The following is a 16,697-nucleotide window of genomic DNA, read 5'->3' as shown; positions in this document are numbered from 1 at the left end:
AAAAAAAAAAAAAAAAAAGAAAGGAAAAAACACCCTTCTAGGCCAGGTGCAGTGGCTCACGCCTGGAATCCCAGCACTTTGGGAGGCCGAGGCTGGTGGATCATGAGGTCAGGAGTTCAAGACCAGCCTGGCCAAGATGGTGAAACCTTGTCTCCACTAAAAATAAAGAAAATTAGCCAGGCGTGGTGGCAGGCGCCTGTAATCCCAGCTACTCGGGAGGCTGAGGCAGGAGAATTATTTGAACCCAGGAGGCGGAAGTTGCAGTGAGCCAAGTTCATGCCACTGCACTCCAGCCTGGGCGACAGAGTGAGACTCCATCTCAAAAAAAAAAAAAACCCTCCTAGCTGCCATGAAGGAGGCACCAAGGGACAAGATGGGCGCTGGAGGACCAGGGCAGAGGCTGGGGCCAGTCCTGGGAAGTGCCAGACTCTGGGGGAGGAGACCATCTTCTGCCCAGGTCTCTGGCTTTGCTGAGCCCGGATTTGGGCTCCTGAGAGGAACAGCAGGTTTGAAAGGGAGATGCAGACATCAGATAAGCATGAGGTGCCAGAGGACACACAGGTGGTGACATCCAGGTGGCCACCGGCTATCCAGGTCTGGCCTTAGGAGCGAGGACCACGCCAGGCTAGGAATCAACCCCGAGTTTAGGGATCTGGTGATGAGCCCTGTAAATGCCTCAGGATGGGGATCCACCTTTACCCATAGGGGTGTCCCACACTTACTGCCACAAGTTGGGTAAAGCAGGAGGGAGTCCTGAGAGGCCAAGGACCCCTGGCTCCTAACCGCATCCATCTTGTCCCCAGCCAAGCCGAGGGTGGCCAAACTCCTTTGGATGCCTTCCAGCTTCCAGCCAGCGTGGCCTGTGAGGAGGCATCGAGCCCGGGGCCAGAGCCCACAGGTGAGCCCCACCTCCCACCTCAGGCCCTGGGAAGCTCCAAGGAACCTTTGGGTCCCGGCTGTCCATTCCAGAAGCCACTAGCCACATGCAGCCATTTATATGCAATTAAAATCCAGGCCGGGCGCGGTGGCTCACGCCTGTAATCCCAGCACTTTGGGAGGCTGAGGCGGTTGGATCACAGGGTCAAGAGATCGAGACCAACATGGTGAAACCCCATCTCTACTACAAATACAAAAATTAGCTGGGCGTGGTGGCGGGCGCCTGTAGTCCCAGCTACTTGGGAGGCTGAGGCAGGAGCTTGGAATGGCATGAACCTGGGAGGCAGAGGTTACAGTGAGCCAAGATAGCACCACTGTACTCCAGCCTGGCAACAGACCGAGACTCTGTCTCAAAAAAAAAAAAAAAATTTAAAATCCAGGCCGGGCCTGGTGACTCACGCCTGTAATACCAGTACTTTGGGAGACCGAGGCAGGCAGATCATGAGGTCAGGAGATGGAGAACATCCTGGCTAATAATGGTGAAACCCCATCTCTACTAAAATACAAAAAATTAGCTGGGCATGGTGCCGTGCTCCTGTAATCCCAGCTACTCGGGAGGCTGAGGCAGGAGAATTGCTTGAACCCAGGAGGCAGAGGTTGCAGTGAGCCGAGATCGCGCCACTGCACTCCGATGCAGTGACAGAGCAAGACTCCGTCTCAAAAAAGAAAAAACAATTAGCTGGGCATGATGGCATGTGCCTGTAGTCCCAGCTACTCAGGAGGCTGAGGCAGGAGAGTCACTTCTACGCAGGAGTCAGAGGTTGCAGTGAGCTGAGATCACACCACCACACTCCAGCCCGGGCAACAGAGCGAGACTCCATCTCACAAAAAAAAAAAAAAATTAAAATCCAAGCCAGGCATGTTGGCTTATGCCTGTAAACCCAGAACACTGGGAGGCCAAGGTAAAAGAACTGCTCTAGCCTAAGAGTTCAAGACCAGCGTGGGCAACATAGTGAGACCCTGTCTCAACAAAAAATTTTAAAAATTAGCCAAGCCGGGTATGGTGGCATGCACCCATAGTCTAGGTCCTCAGGCTGAGGTGGTAGGATTGCTTGAGGCCGGGAGTTAGAGGTTGCAGTGCACTGTGACAGCTGCACTGCACTCCAGCCTGGGTGGCGGGCTGAGACCTCGTCTCAAAAAAATCTATTTATTTACTTTTTTTGGGGAACAGAGTTTCACTCTTATTGCCCAGGCTGGAGTGCAATAGCGCAATCTCAGCTCACTGCAACCTCCGCCTCCTGGTTCCAGCGATTCTCCTGCCTCAGCCTCCCAAGTAGCTGGGAATACAGGCGCCCGCCACCATGCCCGGCTAATTTAATATTTTTAGTAGAGACAGGGTTTCGCCATGTTGGCCAGGCTGGTCTCGAACTCCTGACCTCAGGTGATCCGCCCGCCTCAGCCTCCCAAAGTGCTGGGACTATAGGCATGAGCCACCTTGCCCTGCAACGAAACAAAAACAAACAAACACTTTAAATCCACGTCCTCACTCACACCCGCCACGTTTTGCGCGCACAGTGGCCACATGTGACCAGCGGCTGCTTTTGTGGGACAGTGCGGATGTACAACATTCCCATTCCCACAGAAAGCTCCATCCTGGAAACTTCCATTGAACAGCACAGGTCTAGATTTCTTGATTTCTGCTCTGCTGACATTTTAGGGCCAGGTGATTCTGTGTTGGGGGGACACTATGGGATGTTTATTTAACAGCATCCTTGGCCTCTACCCTCTAGATGCCATTGGTACCCTCCCCAGAGTTGTGACACCCCAAAATATCTCCAGACATTGCCAGGTCTCTCCTGGGGACAGAACCACTCCCAGCTGGCCGGGCGCAGTGGCTCACGCCTGTAATCCCAGCACTTTGGGAGGCTCAGGCAGGCAGATCACCTGAGGTCAAGAGTCTGAGACCAGTCTGGCCAACATGGCGACACCCCATCTCTACTTAAAATAGAAAAATTAGCTGGGTGTGGTGGCGTGCCCTGTAATCCCAGCTACTCGAGAGGCCGAGGCAGGAGAATAGCTTGAACCCCAGAGGCGGAGGTTGCAGTGAGCCCAGATGGTGCTAGTGCACTCCAGCCTGGAGGACAGAGCAAGACTCCCTCTCAAAAAAAAAAAAAGAACCACTCCCAGCTGAGAACTACAGGTCTGGCCCATGGAGCACAGCTCCATTCCAAAGATAGGAAGACTGAGGGCTGGGGACACATACAGGCCCTGAGCATCTTCCTCTATCCAGAGCTAGAGCCTCCGACTGAAGGGAAGCAGGCTGCCCCGGCGGACAAGGAGGCCCCCCAGACCCAGGGCAAACGCATCAAAGTGGAGCCCAGCCCGAGGGAAACCAAAGGCTCAGAGGACAGTGGCGACGAGGATCCCTCCGGCCACCCGGCCACCCCGCGGCCCGAGTTCACCTCTGTCATCCGGGCAGGGGTCCTGAAGCAGGATCCGGTGCGGCCATGGGGCCTGGTGCCTCCCGGGGACCCCCCGCCCGCCCTCCTGCACGCGGGCTTCCTGCCGCCGGTAGTGCGAGGCCTGTGCACGCCAGGCACCATCCGCTACGGCCCCGCGGAGCTGGGCCTGGTGTACCCGCATCTGCAGAGGCTGGGTCCAGGCCCTGCGCTACCGGAGGCCTTTTACCCGCCCCTGGGCCTGCCCTACCCGGGGCCCGCGGGCACCAGGCTGCCGCGGAAGGGGGACTGAGGACTGGCAGAGCCGCCAGCACTGGACCCTGCGACGACCGGGGACCCCCCCCCCCCCCCCCGGGACAGCGGGCCTGGCTGTGCCCGTAGCCCTGAGAATTAAACGCCAGCTCTCCCTGCAGTGGTTTGGGCTCCTGGCTCTGAGCTCCTCTGTCCATTTCTGTCTCCCCCCGGGTCCGCTCCTCGCTCTCCCACCACCCGCCCTCCCGCGTCTTCAGTCAGTCCGCTCCTCGCCGCCCTTCCCCAAGGAACACGAACCAGCACTCTGCATCTGGAGGAGGGGAGGTCAGGTTTTAATGTCCCAGTCCTCGGGCGCTGTCGTCCAGCGCCTGCCAGGCCCCATGGCCGTGTCGTTCACTCGGGTGGCGGCCGACCCGCCTCATCAGGGCCTTCCGCGGAGGCCGTCCCGTCGTCCTCAGGCACCAGCTCCACGTCCAGCTCCAGCTGCCCCATGTAGAGGCCCACTGCGCACGCCCAGAGCAGGCTGGCAGCAAGCACGGTGCCCACGCCCACGGCCGCGCCCCCCAGCGTCAGCTGCATGGGCCCTCGCAGCGCCGCCAGGCCCACCGCGTACGAGGCACTGCCCCACACCACGCACAGACCGCCCAGCAGGAAGAAGCCTGCGGGAGAGGCAGGGTAGTGACAGGGCCAAGGTCGGGGGATGAAAAGGTATCGGGGGTGTGGGGGATGGTCTGGGAGCAAAGTCAGGGTTGAGGAGACAGGAACAGAGGCAGGGCCGTGCCAGGGGCTGGACTGCATCTTTGGGAATCAGATCGGAGGGGAGGGGACCATAGCCATGTCCTGGACCACCCATTCAGATGGGCCCATGGGAGGGGTGTCTTCCTGGTGGGGGAAGAATGGGGGTTCTATACTTACTACTGGGAGTGGGATGGGGTGGGAAAGTCTAGCCTCACCAGGACAGGTGGTATGGGCTCTGGAGTCCCTGGTTCCCTGGTGGGGGCGAGAGTGGGGATCTGTACTCACCATATGCTGCTTCCCGACCCATGTCACTCTGCATGAAGGAGATGACTCCGATGCCCGACGCCAGGAGGCCATTGCGGAACCAGGAGAGAAAGGCTGGAGGGAGGGAGACATGGGGTGATTAACATCACCCCCAACCCTACCTCCTCAATCTCCCTTGCCCAGTAAAACTGAAGGGGCTCCCTTCAGCTCACTCCACCCCATGCAGCCACAAGACAAGCCCACCCCAAATCCTCACCTCTTCCAGGAAGTCCCTCACCTAACCACATCCCCCCACATGCTCTCTGGCCTCCACCTCAGTGTCCCCTCCCCCAAACTCTGTAACACTAAAAAGGGCCGGGTGCGGTGGCTCACGCCTGTAGTTTCAGCACTCTGGGAGGCCAAGACAGGTAGATCATGAGGTCAGGAGTTTGAGACTAGCCTGGCCAACATAGTCAAACCCCGTCTCTACTAAAAATACTAAAATTAGCAGGGTGTGGTGACACGTGCCTGTAATCCCAGCTATTCGGGAAGCTGAGGGAGGAGAATCACTTGAATCCAGGAGGTGGAGGTTGCAGTGAGCCAAGATCGTGCCACTGCACTCCAGCCTGGGCGACAGAGCGAGCCTCCGTCTCAAAAAAATAAAGGATTCAAGATAGTCCCTGCAGAATGTGGAGGACAATCCAGGGGCAAAATTGCAGAACCTCCAATCTGAGGAGCCATCCAGACCAAGCCCCTCCCTCTACGTATACCCCCACGGCCTGCCCACTCACTTCTGTCTCAGAACTCTGGGGCAAACTGTTTCCTAACCCAGGCCACACTTCAGCTTCGCCCTTCCTTTCCTTCAAATGCCGCCATCTCCTACCGAGTATGGCCTGCGCCAATCCCATCCATGTCCGTCCCCATTCAAGTCCCTTACAAATAGTCCACCACACCCTATATCTAGATACCCAGTCCTGGCCCAGTGAGGTGGCTCACGCCTGTAATCCCAGCACTTTGGGAAGCCAAGGCTGGAAGATTGTATGAGCCCAAGAGTTCAGACCAGCCTGGGCAACAAAGCAAGACCCCGTCTCTACATAAATTAAAATAGTTGGGCACGGTGGTGTATGCCTGTAGGGCCAGCTAAGCAGGAGGCTGAGGCAAGAGGATGACTTGAGTCCAGGAGTTCAAGGCTGCAGTGGGCTACAATTGTGCCACTGCACTCAAGCCTGGGTGACAGAGCAAAACATTGTCATTAAAAAAATAAAAAAATAAAAAAATAAAAAAATAGATGGCCAGTCCGCTCCATTCTGGACCTCGCCTCCGTCCCAAGCCCCGCCCCCTGCAGCCTAGATCACCTCCCCCTCCAATCAGCAGAGAGCTTTTTCCCTATTGGTTGTCCCCTCCTCCAATCCTGAACTTCCCCCTCGTCTACGGGGATCCACACTCCCGCTCTCTGCATAGTGGTGGCCTCTGTAATCGGGACGGACCCCTCTTGTACCCAACTCCACAGACTCTAAGCTTTCCCTGGAACCTCTCTTCACACGACAGGCGCGATTCTACGAGGCTGCCTCGCGCAACCCTACCACCCCCTCCAATCCCTACGGCGCCCAGTTACGCGGAGTCCTCGTCCTCCCCTCAAGCCCATCCTCTCCGCGGGCACCTGCGCTCTTGCACTCTGCGCTTCCGTGCTCTCACACTGAAGCCCTTCTCGGAGCCGAGCCCGGGCCCCGTTTGTTGCAGAAGCCCCCGCCCCATCGAGGTTCCACGCGCGCCCAGGACCCCCGTCGCATCCACACCGCCCCCACCTCCAGACACCGACCTGTCTCGTGCGCCTTTCGGAGGAGCCAGGCGTCCGCACGGTCCAGCTCGGACACTGGGGGCGGCGAAGCCCCGGCGCGGGGGCCGTGGCCGGGGGCGAAGGACCCCCGGGCCCCCCCGCTCCGGGGCCGCTGAGGCGGCAGTAGCGACCTCCGGAAGCGGAGACGGGCCAGGCGAGCGGCCCGAGCCCACCACCAGCCGCCTCCCATGGTTCGCACTACGGGCGCCGCGCGCCGTACCGCCCCACGGGCCTCCTGTAGGTTGCAACCCATGTCACTCAGGCTGAATGGCTTACCCATTGGCTATGAGCTCGCCACTCAGTTTCGGCGTGAACTGTCCATTGGTCGGAATGGTAGTGATTCCCTCCTCTGTCATCTAGGCCGGTAGTGCGCGTCCCTCCTTGATTTTGTCACTGGACTACGAATCCCAGAGATCATTGCGCTCAGGGAAAGCCGATCTTCAGAAGTCGTAGGCGAGATGTCTGCTGGAACTTGTAGTTTTTATTCTTTTTTTTTTTTGACGGAGTACATGCTGAACACCTATTATAGTTCTTTCTTTTCTTTTCTTTCTCTCTCCCTCTCTCTCTCTTTGCTCACACAAAGCCTGTTTGGTGGTCTCTTTACACGGACCCGTAAAACACACACTTCATGTAGTCTCTTCCCACATCCCACTAAGATTGCTCTGTGTGCTTCTGTATATCACCAATAGAATATTGTAGAAGTGACAGAATGTGACTTCTGAGGCTGGGTCATAAAAGACATTCCACCTACCTCTCTTGATCACCATTTTTTCTTTTATTTATTTATTTATGTATTTATTTATTTATTTATTTATTTTTGAAGACCGGGTCTCATTCTGTCGCCCAGGCTGGAGGGCAATGGTGCGATCTCAGCTCACTGCAATCTCTGCCTCACAGGTTCAAGCTATACCCCTGCCTCAGCCTCCCCAATAGCTGGGACTAAACCATGCCTGGCTGATTTTCGTATTTTTAGTAGAGATGGGTTTTTGACGTGTTGGCCAGGCTAGTCTCAAACTCCTGAGCTCAAGTGATCTGCCCAGCTTGGCTTCCCAAAGTGCTAGGATTACAGGTGTAAGCCACCACACCTGGCCTGGATCACTTTTTTTTTTTTTTTTTTTTTTTTTTTTTTCAGACGTGGTATTGCTCTTGTCGCCCAGGCTGGAGTGTAATGGTGCGACCTTGGCTCACTGCAACCTCCACCTTTCCAGTTCAAGCGATTCTCCTACCTCAACCTCCCAAGTAGCTGGGATTAGAGGCATGCACTACCACGCCCAGCTCATTTTGTATTTTTAGTAGAGATGGGGTTTCACCATGTTGGCCAGGCTGGTCTGGAACTCCTGACCTCAAGTGATCTGCATGCCTTGGCCTCCCAAAGTGCTGGGATTACAGGTGTGAGCCACTGCACCCCACCTGGATCACCATTTCTGTATTTTTTTTTTTTTTTTTTTTTTTTTGAGACGGAGTCTCGCTCCGTCGCCCAGGCTAGAGTGCAATGGCGCTATCTCAGCTCACTGCAAGCTCTGCCTCCCAGGTTCATGCCATTCTCCTGCCTCAGCCTCCCGAGTAGCTGGGACTACAGGCGCCCGCCACCACATCTGGCTAATTTTTTTTGCATTTTTTACTAGAGACAGGGTTTCACCGTGTTAGCCAGGATGATCTCGATCTCCTGACTCCGTGATCCACCCGCCTCGGCCTCCCAAAGTGCTGGGATTACAGGTGTGAGCCACTGTGCCCGGCCTTTTTTTTTTTTTTTTTTTTTTTTTGAGACAGTTGTTGCACTCTTGGTGCCCAGGCTGGAGTGCAATGGTGCAATCTCGGCTCACTGACACCTCTGCCTCCTGGTTCAAGCAGTTCTCCTGCCTCAGCTTCCTTAGTAGCTGGGATTACAGGCATGCACCACCACACCTAACTCATTTTGTATTTTTAGTAGAGATGGGGTTTCTCCATGTTGGTCAGACTGGTCTCAAACTCCTGACCTCATGTGATCCACCTGCCTTGGCCTCCCACAGGGCAGGGATTACACGCATGAGCCACCGTGCTGGGCCTATTTCTGTTTTTTTGAGACAGGGTCTCATTCTTGTCACCCAGGCTGGAGTACAATGGTGTGATCATGACTCACTGCAGTCTCAAACTCTTGGGTTCAAGTGATCCTCCCACCTCAGCCTCTCAAGTAGTGGGGACTATGGCACACACCACTATTAAATATTAATTCTAAATTTCTCTTCAAAGAATTAATATGTCAGTATATGCCATTGTTTGCCTTCTACTTTTAAACTTAACCTCCTCATAAAGCAACCTTTTTCGATTACTACCCCACCCTGACTCATTCCACTTACCTACTCCACCCTCATTCCGACCACCTGTTCCAATTACCTGCTACCTGTTCCACCCTGGCTCATTATCCACCCTGCATAACCATTTTTTTCCCACCAAAGCACTCACCTGATCACTCTCTTTAAATTAGCCAATCGGAATTAGATTAGCCTGTGCGGTCTAACCCTAGCCAATAGGGAAAGACACAGCAGCAGAAGCCACGTGCGTCAGGGATAAGAACCCCTTTCCCTCCCTTGTCGAAGTGTGTGCTCACCACTGCTCCATCTGCAAGGGCCTACCCTTCTACAGAAGTACCTTACCTTGCTGAGAATTAAAAAGAAAATTTTATATTCGAGTGCTATTTCTTTTGCGGCACTGAAACTTTATATATAACACCACAATACCTGGCTAATTTTTAATTTTGTAGACAGAGGGTCTATTTTGCCCAGGTTGGTTTCAAACTCCTGGGCTAAAGCGATCCTCTTGTTGTGGCCTCCCAAAGTGCTGGGATTTCAGGTGTGAGCAACTGCACCAGTCATCTCCTTTTTTTTTTTGTTTTTTTAATGAGACGGAGTTTCGCTCTTGTTGCCCAAGCTGGAGTGCAATGGCATGATGGCATGACCTCAGCTCACTGCAACTCCGCCTCCCGGGTCCAAGTGATTCTCCTGCCTCAGTTTCCCAAGTAGCTGGGAATACAGACGTGCATCTCCATGTCCAGATAATTTTGTATTTTTAGTAGAAACGGGGTTTCACCATGTCGGCAGGGCTAGTCTGGAACTCCTAACCTCAAGTGATCCACCAGCCTTGGCCTCCCAAAGTGCTGGGATGACAGGCATGAGCCACTACGCCCAGCCCCAGTCAGCTCTTAATAAAATGCATTCCTCGTAAAGGAATATCAATGCCTGGTCCTATCCTCCTGCTCCACAGATACCGGCTACATAGCTCTGGGATGGTTCTGGGCCAACAATATTTTTTTTAAAGTCCTCTAGATAATTCATGTTACAACTAATCAGCAGCGCAAACACAAACAGCCACCGTTAAAATCCATCTCTTTTTTGGTGTGTCTCTTTTTAACATTTCCCAGAAAAGGTCTGTCTCTTCTTATTGATTGATTGATTGATTGATTGAAATGGAATCTAGCTCTGTCACCCAGACTGGAGTGCAATGGCGTGATCTCGGCCCACTGCAACCTCCGCCTCCCGGGTTCAAGCGATTCTCCTGCCTCAGCCTCCTGAGTAGCTGGGACTACAGGCATGCGCCACCACGCCCGGCTCATTTTTGTATTTTTAGTAGAGACGGGGTTTCACCATGTTGGTCAGACTGATTTGGAACTCCTGACCTCGTGATCCGCCTGCCACAGCCTCCCGAAGTGCTGGGATTTACAGGCATGAGCCACAGTGCCCGGCTGAAAAGGTCTGTCTCTTTAAGGCAGATTTGTTTTCTCTGCCCTGACCCATTCTGGGATTCAGCTTCGCCTTCTCTCATCAGCATAAACCATTTCACTAGCCAAGAATGTGAAAAATGTGTTTGGAATATTTTCTGTTTGCACTTAATCCCACTTAAAGCTTCACATTCATTGCAAGTCTGCAGGCTTTGCAGTGCAGTCCATTTGAACTCCCTCCTCAAGTTTAACCCCCTTGGCAGCTCCCCTACTTTTCCTCTCCATAAAATCCAAGCCCGGGCCGGGCACGGTGGCTCACATCTGTAAATCCCACCACTTTGGGAGGCTGAAGCAGGAGGATCACGAGATCAGGAGTTCGAGACCAGCCTGACCAACATGGTGAAACCCCGTCTCTACTAAAAATACAAAAATTAGCCAGGCATGGTGGTGTGCACCTGTAATCACAGCTACTTGGAAGGCTGAGGCGGGAGAATCACTTGAACCTGGGAGGCGGAGGTTGCAGTGAGCTGAGATAGTGCCACTGCCCTCCAGCCTGGGCAACAGACTGAGACTCCATCTTAAAAAACAACAACAACAAAAAAAAACAATCCAAGCCCTGCTTAGTAGAAGATAAAGGAGCTGATTTTTTTTTTTTTTTTTTTTGAGACGGAGTCTTGCTCTGTCGCCCAGGCTGGAGTGCAGTGGTGCGATCTGGGCTCACTGCAAGCTCCGCCTCTGGGTTCACACCATTCTCCTGCCTCAGCCTCCCGAGTAGCTGGGACTACAGGCACCCGCCACCACATCCAGCTAATTTTTTGTATTTTTAGTAGAGACGGGGTTTCACCGTGTTAGCCAGGATGGTCTTGATCTCCTGACCTCGTGATCCACCAGCCTCGGCCTCCCAAAGTGCTGGGATTACAGGCGTGAGCCACCGCGCCCGGCCCCTTTTCTTGTTTTTTATTTTCATTTTCTGTAGAGACAGGGTCTCCCTGTGTTGCCTGGTCTCAAACTCCTGGGCTCAACCGATCCTCCCGCCTCAGCCTCCCAAAGTGCTGGGATTATAGGCCTGAGCCACCTTGCCTAGACTAGCTGCCCCCATCTGACTGCTGCTTTGCCTACAGCAAACTTGAGTCAGGTTTATCTTCTTCAATGGGCCCCTGAACTTCTAACTCACCCTCAAGTCCGAGCAAGCAATGAAATGTGGAAGGTGCCTCCTGGTTAGCTTATCCTAAGAACTGCCTGACCTCACACAGCCCTGTTTCCTGTTGAATGATGCAGTCGGCTTAGTCCCTGTCCTCTGTTCAACTTTCCCAAACTGCAAAGCCCCCTTAACATAGAAAATAAATGACTTTTTTTGTTTGGTTTTGAGGTGCTTGCAGATTTCTGAGACTAGGACACTCTCCCTAATGCAACAAACTTTATGAAGTTTCTCAGTATTTAAGTTTGGATATGTTGTTTTCTTTCTGTTTTTTTTTTTTTTTTTTTTTTTAGACACAGTTTCGCTCTTGTTGCCCAGGCTGGAGTGCAATGGTGCGATCTCAGCTCACTGAAACGTCTACCAACCGGTTTCAAGTGATTCTCCTGCCTCAGCCTCTGGAGTAGCTGGGATTACAGGTGCCCGCTACCACACCTGGCTAATTTTGTATTTTTAGTAGAGACAGGGTTTCTCCATATTGGTCAGGCTGGTCGTGAACTCCCAACCTCAGGAGATCTGCTTGCTTCGGCCTCCCAAAGTGCTGGGATTACAGGTGTAAGCCACCACACCCGGCCTTTTTTTTTTTTTTTTTTTTTTTTTGAGACAGAGTCTGGCTCTGTCACACAGGCTGGAGTCCAGTGGCACAATCTTGGCTCACTGCAACCTCTGCCTCCCGGGTTCAAGAAATTCTTTGCGAGAATTAGCGAGACTCCATCTCGGAAAAAAAAAAAAGAAAGAAATACAAAAATTAGTACAGCATGGTGGCACACGCCTGTAATCTGACCTACTCTGGAGGTTTGCTAATTTGCTAGCCGAATTCACGGAAGTGGGTGGAGCACAGTGGCTCACGCCTGTAATCCCAGCACTTCGGGAGGCTGAGGCAGGCAGATCACTTGAGGCCAGGAGTTCAAGACCCGCCATGGCCAACATGGTGAAACCCCATCTCTACCAAAAATACAAAAAGTAGCCAGATGTGGTGGCACATGCCAGTAGTCCCAGCTACTTGGGAGGCTGAGGCACAAGAATCGCTTCATCTTGGGAAGCGGAGGTTGCAGTGAGCCAAGATCACACCACTGCACTCCAGCCTGGGAAGCAGAGCAAGATTCTTATCTCAAAAAAACAAACAAACAAAAGGCCGGGCTCACGCCTGTAGCCGCAGCATTTTGGGAGGCTGAGGTGGGCAGATCACGAGGTCAGGAAATAGAGACCACCCTGGCTAACATGATGAAAACCCGTCTCTACTAAAAATACAAAAAATTAGCCGGGCATGGTGGTGGGCGCCTGTAGTCCCAGCTACTTGGGAAGCTGAGGCGGGAGAATTGTGTGAACCCGGGAGGCGGAGGTTGCAGTGAGCCAAGATCGTGCCACTGCACTCCAGCCCAGGCAACAGAGCAAGACTCCACCTCAAAAAAAAAAAAAAGAAAAGAAAAAGAAGAAGAAGAAGAAGGAGAATTCATTGAAAGCTGTCATGCTCCCAGTTATGGTGTATTATAGCACAAGAATACAGGTGAAAATTAGCCCAGGGAAGATGGGCATTCAGCAGAGCCCGGCGGTGGGGTCCCATCATTAGGCTTCCAGCCCTCTTGTCCCCATGGAATGGGGACAACACGCACTCTACCCAGCAACAGTGTTTAACAGTACACATGAAGCTTTGTCGACTGGGGAAGCTCACAGAAGCCTCACTGTCCAGAACCTTCATTACTCCCGAGACGCGTAAACCCAGTAGTCCTCCACGAGACTGACGTGACCTCAGTCGCTAGCCCTTCCAGAGGTCACCTGTGACCCCAGAGCCCCACCCTGAGTCACACTGCTACTAGCTAGTTGGCCTAAGGCTGATAGGTAAACCAAAATAATCTTATCAGGAACAACATTCCAGAGATTTAGAGGAGTTGACCTCAAAGGCGCAGAGGACAAAGGTCTTACCTCTCTTTGGGGAAGGTTAAATTCTTCATTACACTGAACCAAACAATGCAGGCCGACTCCAGAAGCTGAAAAAAGACAAATAAATGAATTATTCTCTGAGTCCCCTGAGCAGGAACACAGCCCAGCCAACATTTTTGTCTTATTTATGTATTTATTTTTTACTTTTAATTAATTTTTTGAGACAGTGTCTCACTCTGTCACCCACGCTGGAGTGCAGTGGCTTGATCTTGGCTCACTACAACCTCAGCTTCCAGGGCTCAGCCTCCCCAGTAACTGGGACGACAGGCACGCACCACCACACCTGGCTAAATTTTTGTATTTTCTGTAGAGATGGGGGTCTCACCATTGCTCAGGCTGGGCTCAAACTCCTGGGTTCAAGCCATACACCCACCTCGGCCCCCAGACTGTTGAGATTAGAGGTGTGAATCACTGCACCCTGCTGGTTTTATTTTTTCAATTTGTATTTTTGTGACAGGGTCTTGCTCTGTCACCCAAGATGGAGTGCAGTGGCGTGAGTATGGCTCCCTGCAACCTAGACATCCCCAGCTCCAGCGATCCTCCCCTCTCAGTCTCTGGAGTAGCTTGGGACTACAGGAGTGAACCACCATACCCCGGTAATTTTTTTTTTTTCTAATGGAGTCTTGCTCTGTCTCCAGGCTGGAGTGCAGTGGCACAATCTTGGCTCACTGCAACCTCCGCCTCCTGGATTCAAGCAATTCTCCTGCCTCAGCCTCCCGAATAGCTGAGAGTACAGATGCATGCGGCCACACCCAACTAATTTTTGTAATTTTAGTAGAGAACGGGGTTTCACCACATTGGCCGGGATGGTCTCAATCTCTTGACCTCGTGATCCACCCGCCTCGGCCTCCCAAAGTGCTGGGATTACAGGTGTGAGCCACTGTGCCTGGCCCTATTTTTGGATTTTTTGGTAGAGACGGGATTTTGCCATGTTGCCCAGACTGGTCTCCAACTCGTGGACTCAAGAGCTCCTCCCACCTTGGCTTCCCAAAGTGCTGGGATTACAGATGTGAGCCACAACACCTGGCTACATCTTGGTTTTAGACTTCCGATCTTGAGAACAGTAAGAGAATACATTTGTGGTTGGGCGTGGTGGCTCACACCTGTAATTCCAGCACTTTGGGAGGCCGAGGTGGACGGATCACCCAAGGTCAAGAGTTAGAAATCAGCCTGGCCAACGTGGTGAAACCCCGTCTCTACTAAAAATGCAAAAATTAGCTGGGCGTGGTGGCGGGTGCCTATAATCCCAGCTATTAGGGAGGCTGAAGTAGGAGAATTGCTTGAACCCAGGAGATGGAGGTTGCAGTGAGCTGAGATCATGCCACTGTACTCCAGCCTGAGCAACAGAGCAAGACTCTGTCTCAAAAATAAATAAATAATAAACAAATAAATAGAATACATTTATGTTGTTTTAAGTCACTAGGTTTTTGGTCATTTGTTACAGTGGCAACAGAGAATACAGTTAGAAACCCGACAATGAATACAGTTGCAAGGTCATGAGAAGTCTACAGAGGAAAGTAAAAAGAAGAAGGATGGAGAAGGGAGGATGAAAAAAAAACAATAAAAGGAAAGAAAAGAAAGTAGATGGAATGATGGTTCTGATTAATCATTTTATTTATTTAAGACGGAATCTTACTCTGTCGCCCAGGCTGGAGTGCAGTGGCACAATCTCAGCTCACTGCAACCTCCGCCTCCTGGATTCAAGCAATTCTCCTCCCTCAGCCTCCCAAGTAGCTGAGATTACAGGCGCCCGCCACCATGCCTGGCTAATTTTTGCATTTTTAGTAGAGATGAGGTTTCACCATGTTGGCCAGGCTGGTCTTGAACTCCTGACCTTAGGTGATCTGCCCACCTTGGAGGTTGCAGTGAGCTGAGATCATGCCACTGCATTCCAGCCTGGGCTACAGAGTGAGACTCCGTTTCAAAAAAAAAAAAAAAAAAGAGCAGGGTAACAGGGTTAATTGTTGTCCCCTAAAACATATTTCTACATCCTAAGCCCTGGAACCTGTAAATGAACTAATGAACTATATTTGGAAATAGAGTCTTTAAAAAAAAAAAAAATACAGGCTCTCACTGTTGTCCAGGCCAGAGTGCGGTGGTGTGATCACAGCTCACAGCAGCTTTGACCTCCCAGACTCAAGGGATCCTCCTCCCTCAGCCTCCCAAGTAGCTGGGACTACAGGTGTGCACCACCACACCCAGCTAATTTTTCTTGTATTTTGTAGAGATGGGGGTCTTCCTATGTTACCCAGGCTGGCCTTGAACTCCTGGCATCAAGCAATCCTCCTGCCTTGGCCTCCCAAATTGCTGAGATTACAGGTGTGAGCCATCACACTTGGCTGGGAAACAGGATATTTAATGAAAGATCTCAAGATGAGATTACTCTTGATTACCTGGTTGGGTTCTAAATCCAGTGACAAGAGGCTTTCTAAGAGACAGAGGACACAGACACAGAGGAGAAAGCCCTGGGAAAAGTTGGAGGCAGAGATTGAAGCGATGTCACCACAAGCCCAGGATTGCCCACGGCCACCAGAAGACAGGACTCGAAAGGAAGGATTCTCCCCTAGAGCCTCAGAGGGAGCCTGACCCCGTGGACACCTTGATGGTGCACTTCTGGCCTCTAGAACAAATTTCTGTCATGTTAAGCCACGCAGTTTGTGGAGATACGTAGGCAGCCCTGGGGCTCTAATACCAATGGAATGCCAAAATGGAATTCAGAAAACGCAAACAGCCGGCTGGGAGCAGTGGCTCACAGCTGTAATCTCAGCCCTTTGGGAGGCTGAGGCAGGCGGATCACCTGAGGTTGGAAGTTTGAGACCAGCCTGGCCAACATGGCGAAACTCTGTCTCTGCTAAAAATACAATTAGCTGGGTGTGGTGACAGACACCTGTTGTGCCAGCGACTCGGGAGCCTGAGGCGGGAGCATCGCTTGAACTGGGGAGGCAGAGGTTGTAGTGAGCCAAAATAGCACCACTGCACTCCAGCCTGGGGGACTGAGTGAGACCCTGCCACAAAAAAAGAAAAGAAAAACAAAAAACAAGAAAATACAGGGAACAGTTAACACCTATAGAATCTGGGCAGTGGATCAGGGCAGGTACCCAAAGAGCATCTGGCACCAGTTGTTGGTCCTAGTGTCCAGGTAACCTTGGGCTGTGGAGGGCTTGACCACATCCTGGTGCTGGTGGCCATCTCTGCCCTCCCTCGGCCTCTACACTGTCCTCCAGTGGAGATGTTCCTCAGGCTCCACGCATTTCCTGAGCGACATGGTCCACTCTTGCAGCTGTTTTTTTTTTTTTCCAAGACAGAGTCTTGCTGTGTCACCCAGGCTGGAGTGCAGTGGCACGATCTCTGTCTCCTGGGTTCTAGGGATTCTCCTGCCTTAGCCTCCCAAGTAGCTGGGATTACAGGCGCCTGCCACCGCACCCAGCTAATTTTTGTATTTTTAGTAGAGACGGGGATTTC

At 52.4% G+C, this 16,697-nt stretch overlaps 3 protein-coding genes across 5 annotated transcripts in view; 1 reads left to right on the top strand and 2 right to left on the bottom strand.

Moving 5' to 3' along the window:
- NPAS1 (neuronal PAS domain protein 1) overlaps window positions 1-3,761 on the top strand; it is a 25,040-nt gene extending 21,279 nt beyond the window's left edge. The window contains exons 11-12 of the mRNA XM_023182257.3: window positions 804-898; window positions 3,167-3,761. Coding sequence (XP_023038025.1) covers window positions 804-898; window positions 3,167-3,627 — 556 coding nt within the window. The 3' untranslated portion in view covers window positions 3,628-3,761. The remainder of the gene's footprint in view (window positions 1-803; window positions 899-3,166) is intronic.
- A 137-nt stretch (window positions 3,762-3,898) lies between these two features.
- Window positions 3,899-6,644, bottom strand: TMEM160 (transmembrane protein 160). The gene is made up of 3 exons (XM_023182258.3): window positions 6,388-6,644; window positions 4,611-4,703; window positions 3,899-4,246 (listed from the first exon to the last, which is right to left on the bottom strand). The coding sequence occupies exons 1-3, from the start codon at window positions 6,593-6,595 to the stop codon at window positions 3,981-3,983; spliced, it is 567 nt and encodes a 188-aa protein (XP_023038026.1). The 5' UTR covers window positions 6,596-6,644; the 3' UTR covers window positions 3,899-3,980.
- Window positions 6,645-6,687: 43 nt separating this feature from the next.
- Window positions 6,688-16,697, bottom strand: part of ZC3H4 (zinc finger CCCH-type containing 4) — a 62,708-nt gene continuing 52,698 nt past the window's right edge. Inside the window, exons 15-16 of one of the 3 annotated variants that reach the window (XR_003309984.2) lie at window positions 13,218-13,282; window positions 6,688-6,876 (exon numbers count right to left, since the gene is read on the bottom strand). The gene's annotated coding sequence lies outside the window, so the exon portion shown is untranslated. The remainder of the gene's footprint in view (window positions 6,877-13,217; window positions 13,283-16,697) is intronic. The other 2 variants (XR_003309985.2, XR_003309986.2) reach the window with 2 other exon arrangements.

Source organism: Piliocolobus tephrosceles, chromosome 21 (genome assembly GCF_002776525.5).
Source record: "Piliocolobus tephrosceles isolate RC106 chromosome 21, ASM277652v3, whole genome shotgun sequence".
Taxonomy (NCBI): Eukaryota; Metazoa; Chordata; class Mammalia; order Primates; family Cercopithecidae; genus Piliocolobus; species Piliocolobus tephrosceles.
Note: the sequence above shows the minus strand (reverse complement) of the source record. Positions and strands in the feature narration are given on the sequence as shown.

What these genes read in the sequence shown, in the direction of transcription:
- TMEM160 (XM_023182258.3), bottom strand. Translation starts at nt 6,595, where the DNA reads ATGGGAGGCGGCTGGTGGTGGGCTCGGGCCGCTCGCCTGGCCCGTCTC. An exon ending in CCGAAAGGCGCACGAGACAG is followed by an intron (nt 4,704 to 6,387) that starts GTCGGTGTCTGG and finishes CCCTCCCTCCAG; the next exon opens with CCTTTCTCTCCTGGTTCCGC. An exon ending in GGGTCGGGAAGCAGCATATG is followed by an intron (nt 4,247 to 4,610) that starts GTGAGTACAGAT and finishes CCTCTCCCGCAG; the next exon opens with GCTTCTTCCTGCTGGGCGGT.